The sequence below is a fragment of the Myotis davidii genome, unplaced genomic scaffold, assembly GCF_000327345.1.
Source record: "Myotis davidii unplaced genomic scaffold, ASM32734v1 scaffold1047, whole genome shotgun sequence".
Lineage (NCBI taxonomy): Eukaryota > Metazoa > Chordata > Mammalia > Chiroptera > Vespertilionidae > Myotis > Myotis davidii.
In genome coordinates this window covers 100,471-105,807 of record NW_006298367.1, presented here as the reverse complement: position 1 = coordinate 105,807, position 5,337 = coordinate 100,471, and the positions used below count along the sequence as shown (strand labels likewise).

Below are 5,337 nucleotides of genomic sequence, written 5' to 3'. Positions count from 1 at the left end.
GGGCTCCTCACCCGGGGCCCGGGCCGGGGCCTGCAGCCGCTCCGCGGTGTCCTGCATGCCCATGTCGCGCAGCACCTGGGCCGTGAGCTCGGCGGCGTAGGCCTCCAGGTAGGAGCTAACGAGCTTGTCGGTCAGGTCCACGGCGTCCATGGGCAGCAGTGCCCCCCGCGGGATGCGCCCGTAGCCGTCGCGCAGGGGCACGGAGAGCAGCTTCATCTTGAACTTCTTGAGCTCATCAGCGGTCAGCTCCTCCAGCGCATCCAGGATGGCGTCCCGCGTGCCCGCCATGGCGCCGGGGTCCCCCGCCGTGGCGGCTGCGACTCACCGGGGTATCCGCCCACCAGGAAGTCTCCTCTGGGGCGGGACCTGCAGCTTCCCGCCTTCCCCCGACACCGCCTCTGCCCCAGCCCATTGCCCTGGGGTGGGAGTTAGGTCACCCCAGACTATCCCTGTGTCCTCTCCTGCTCCCCTTCCCACCCCCCTGCTCCCAAGGCCTCCGGTGCCAGTCCCCTGGCCATGGAGAGGGGGCGCCAGGAACCGGTCCTCCAGCTGGTCCGCCAGGTGGGACACGGGAGACCAGACGGGCGAGGGAGGCGCTTATGGGTGGTGCCCGCGACTCCAGACTTGCACTAGCTGGCACGGACCAGGAACCCAGTTTACTGGAGTGCCAAGGCTTAGAATCTTGGAATTCAGAAGCGCCGACATCTCCCCCTTCCCCTGAACCTTAGCTTCCTCTCTCACATGCCAGAGGATGTTAGAATCAGAATCCTAACAGCCAGAACCTCGTAGCTCCCAATTCCACATACTGGGGAGAAATGAGGTATTAAAAAAAGGGAGGAGCCCTAACTGGTTTGGCTCAGTGGATGGAGCGTCAGCCTTGGGGCTGAAGGGTCCCAGGTTCGATTCTGGTCAAGGGCATGTACCTTGGCTGCGGGCACATCCCCAGTGGGGAGTGTGCAGGAGGCAGCTGATCGATGTTTCTCATCGATGTTTCTAACTCTCTATCCCTCTCCCTTCCTCTCTGTAAAAAATCAATAAAATATATTTTAAAAAAGAGAAACATATACCTCTTTTTTTTAAAAAAGGGAGAATAGCTGTGTGTACTTCATCTCTCAGCCTCCGTTTCCTTACCTGTAAAATGGAGATAACACCCGCTTATCCACTTAGTAATTATTCCAGCATGACCAGGGCTGCCCAGTGGCTCCTGAAACTTTGTCAAAACTTCCTGGGAGCCAGGATTTGATCCCCGGAACCGAGGTTCTGGGGACGCGATGACAAGAGACACTTGTAATAGTTGAGAAAATTCTGGACTGGAGGGAAAGCCATGGGTGGGAGTCACTCTGGGTGGTTTGCCCCAGATGAGCAGGTGAAAGCTTGGGGATTGGAGGCCAAGCTATGCCCAGAACCCTTCGCTTGCTCTTCACACGGCTGGGAAGGCGCGGTTGGTCTGGCCCTGTGGATCTCACAGCCTCGTCTTGCACCACATCCTGTTCTCCCTCCAGCTCAGTTCCAACCACCCTGGCTTCTCAGTTCCTCAGATGTGCCAGGCGCCTCTGCTGCTTTTCAGCCTTTGCACATGCTGCTCCCTCAACATGGGAATCTGTTCCCTCACTCATTGCCTGATAAGCTCTTGAGACTTTAGGTCTCAAGTTAAATGTCACCTTCTCAGGGAGACCAGGTTTAGAATGCCTCCCAGAGTAGTTCATAGGACCTGCTCCTTACCTGTAGCTCTCATAGCAATCGTGGCTACATTGCACCAACTCGGTGTGTGTGTTTAGTACCAGTCTTCCTAGCCTCACATCATGCCTGTCCACATCATTGTTACAGCTACAGCATCCAGAACAGTTCCTGGCTTGTAGTAAGTGCTCAGTAAATCTTCGTGGAATCAACAATGAGCGAATGGGTCTATGGTACCCTCAAGGGAGGGTACCAGTAACTGGAAGGGGTGCCTCGCAGCTCCCAGGAGCTGAAGGACTGTGGCCTTGAAGCCGTGCGGTCCCAGTTGGAATTCTGGCTCTTGTTCCTAGTCGGGTACTGGGACTCCTTTTATCCCTTTCAGCGGCGCTGTAACAGTCACCATTCCTTCTAGTGATGTGATCCTGACATATTGCTCATCCATTTGTTTGTTTATTTATTTGGCATTCATCTCAATTCATCAGAATGTGAGTTTCATGAGTCCTGACCCTTAAGATTAGATAAGGGACACTGTGCCTCTTCCCTTATCCCTGCGTATCACCACCCAGGAGCCTTCTTTTTGGGCTCAGCTTGTCCCTGGCATCCAACCCCAGTCACCTTCCTGCTCATACACATAGGAGAACCTGGTTGTGCTTTTCACCTGACATCGCCTCAGAGCAAATGCCAGCACTTTGGTGTGATGTCGCAAGGAGGCAAAGGGACAAGGGGCCCGGGACACTCAGCCGTTCCTCTCCTAGAACTGGAAGCCTCACTGCTGCAGTGGTTTCAGGCTGGAACTCAGTGGGAGCAAGTGGTGCTGCTTGAGTGCCTGTGCTCTAGGAGAACATCGTAGGCACTGAACTCAGGAGGCCCCAGGTTTGGGAAGAATCTATATTATTCTAAAAACAGGCATTAAGGATCTACTAGATGCCCAACCCCATGATAAGTGCTGGTGAAAGACAAATAGTAGTAACAACAGCATTCATTTCTTTAATGTACTATGTCCCGGGCACTGTGCTAAGCATGTAACATTCCTAATCTCATTGAATTCTCCCAATAACCCTCTGAGGCATGTGTATTTAGCCCACCTTCCAGAGGAGAAAACTGAGGTTTTCAGAAATTACCCTGGAAGCCTACACTGGTAACACCTGAGAAAATAGGTTGAACTCATGCCCATCTGACTCCTAGGCCCAGATGCCAGCCACCATTTTAAAGTTCCATGTCTGTCCTCAAAAATTGACAAATTGCTTGGAGAGTTATGTATAAGGGAATTTATGCCTCCTCCGGACTGTCCACACCCTCAGGAGGGCAGGCATTGCAGTAACAGTAATGCTAACAGAAACTTCCTCCTCTTCGAAGACTGCGGAACAGTGGGACGAGCAGGAGAGAAGCGGTGTCAGACCCACTCACATTTGATTCCCAGACCCTCGGCCTCTTAGCTGTGTGCCGTAGGGAGGTCACAGCCCCTCTCTGGGCTCTGCATGCTGTGTCATGAATAGGCTCACCTCATTGAAAAGGACTGTAAGTTGCCCAGGGTCCCCCAGGCAGGTAGAGGTAGAGGTAGAGCCTGCTCATTCCTGGTGACTGCCAGGGTGGTTTGCCTTGGGGGGATGGGAAATAGGAGGCTTGGGCAGCTCTCTGGGAATCCATGGTAATCGCTTCTACCTTGACCCCCTTTTCTGGGGGAAGTCTCAGAGCTCTGAGCTTTGACCCCTGGCAGAAAAGAACCTCCTAGTCTTACCTCTTGGCCCACCCTTGCCCCCTGGATTAGAGCCAGAGCAGTTGGCGGTAAGTTGGTTCCTGGATGTGACCCTCCACCCAACAAAGTAACCCTTTGGTTGCTGGAGCCAGATTGCGCCTCCTGGGTCCAGAGGGCCCATAGACTTCCAGGAATTGGGCAAGTCACTTAATCTCTTTGTGCCTCATGGCCTCCCTGTCAGATAGGAATAATGACGAGGTTATTACAAGGTTACAACTGGATTTAGGAGGTTATAAATGGATGAAGAATTGTGAAGTGTTTGGAACAGGCCTGACATATAGTAGGTGCCCTTGTCATTATTGAAGTTTCTGAGCCTCAGTTTCTCAATTTGGGGATGATGCAGGGAAGATTCATTGGAATAATTAGTAATAATTGTAATGATATCAATTGCCAACATTTAGTGAACATTTTCTGTGGGCCTGGCATGGTTCTAAGTGCTTTACATGAATTAGCTTGTTGAATCTTCATAACAATCCAATGCTCTGATCTTTAAATAACCCTCATTTTACAGGTGAGTAAATCATGTTAAATAACTTGCCCAAGGTCACACAACAAGGAAAGAGCAGAGTCAAGTTTTAACCTAGCCCTTCCTAAGCCCTTTGGTGCCAGCACACCCCCTGGTGTTTACCTATATTGTCTAGTTGAATTCTCATGATGAGGCTACAGGGCTGGTGTTCTTATCCTCCTTATCCTTATATTGTAGCTGAAGATGCTGAAGCCCAGAGAGGGAGGCGATTTTCCTGAGCTCGTGGTGTCAGCATTCAGGACCTGCTTCTGCAGCGGCCCTGCTTGGGGAGTTCTGGCTTCCTCTGCATGTTTCCAATACAAGGGGCTCTCATCTCCCGCTGCACTTGCCACTCCGGCTCTTGGGATGCTCTCCCTTAGGACAGGCTAACACCTGCAGCCTCGGAGCTCTGGGCCCCCGCCCTGTCTTAGGGTCAGCGACACTTGTCCTCCTCTCCTCCGCTAGACATGATCCCTGGCCCCTTCTCGGCCTCTAATCTGTTGTAGACAATCCATGTCCCTTCCCACGGTCAGAGGTCAGACCGGGCTCATCTACGGAAAGGGAATGAGTCGCTGTCTCCTCCCTGTCCTGGGTTCCCACTCTTTCAGCCCCAGCCTGGCAGGGATGAGAACTCCAGGTGAGGTCTACCTTCGGGATGTTGACTTTCTGAGCCAAAGTGAAGTGGCTTGTGGTTTCAGAGTCCAGCTCCAGGTGTGCTCTTACCTTTACCCCCCTCCCGTTTGCCAACCCCAGGCCAATCCGAGCCATCAAAAGTGGCAGAGAGACAATCAGAGACTCAGAGACACAGTGGGGGAATCAGACTTCTCTGGATCCTGGGAGAAAGCCTTAGGCCCTTGAGACTGCTCACATATCAGGAGATTCAGTCTGGAGTCATTTGTACAGGTAATTGCTCCGATTCAAAAAAATTGTAAAACTCTTATCTCTTTCTGAGGGGCCCAAGTGATTCAGTTTGAACAAAGTTCCTAGGCTAAGCCCCAAGGTGCCAGGAGGCCTGGAGTAGCTTCCTAATCAGGCCAGCGTGGACCACGCAAGATCTTTAAGCATTCCAGGAGAAATGAGCCCCAGGGCTTGGAGATAAGTCCAGAGCTGGAGACTTGTCATGAAAGCCAAGATGTGCAAGGAGCTCTCCTGACTCCTGAGGAGTTTATTTAGACATTTAAGCAGAAGAGGGGGACAGTTGCCTCCTTCCCACTCTAAAAAATATATATTTTTTTGCCCTAGCTGATTTGGCTCAGCGGATAGAGCGTTGGCCTGCAGGCTGAAGGGTCCCAGGTTCGGTTCCGGTCAAGGGCACGTGCCTCAGTTGCAGGCTAATCCCCAGTAGGGGATGTGCAGGAGGAAGCAGAAGATCATTCAGAATCCTAAAGGTAACTAGAGA

The 5,337-nt window shown here is 52.3% G+C and overlaps 1 protein-coding gene and 1 pseudogene across 1 annotated transcript in view; one reads left to right on the top strand and one right to left on the bottom strand.

Moving 5' to 3' along the window:
• LOC102770333 (apoptosis-associated speck-like protein containing a CARD) overlaps positions 1-811 on the bottom strand; it is a 1,890-nt gene extending 1,079 nt beyond the window's left edge. The window contains exon 1 of the mRNA XM_006774063.2: positions 12-811. Within this exon, the coding sequence (XP_006774126.1) occupies positions 12-288 (277 nt within the window). The 5' untranslated portion in view covers positions 289-811. The remainder of the gene's footprint in view (positions 1-11) is intronic.
• Positions 287-5,337, top strand: part of LOC102754674 — a 7,876-nt pseudogene continuing 2,825 nt past the window's right edge.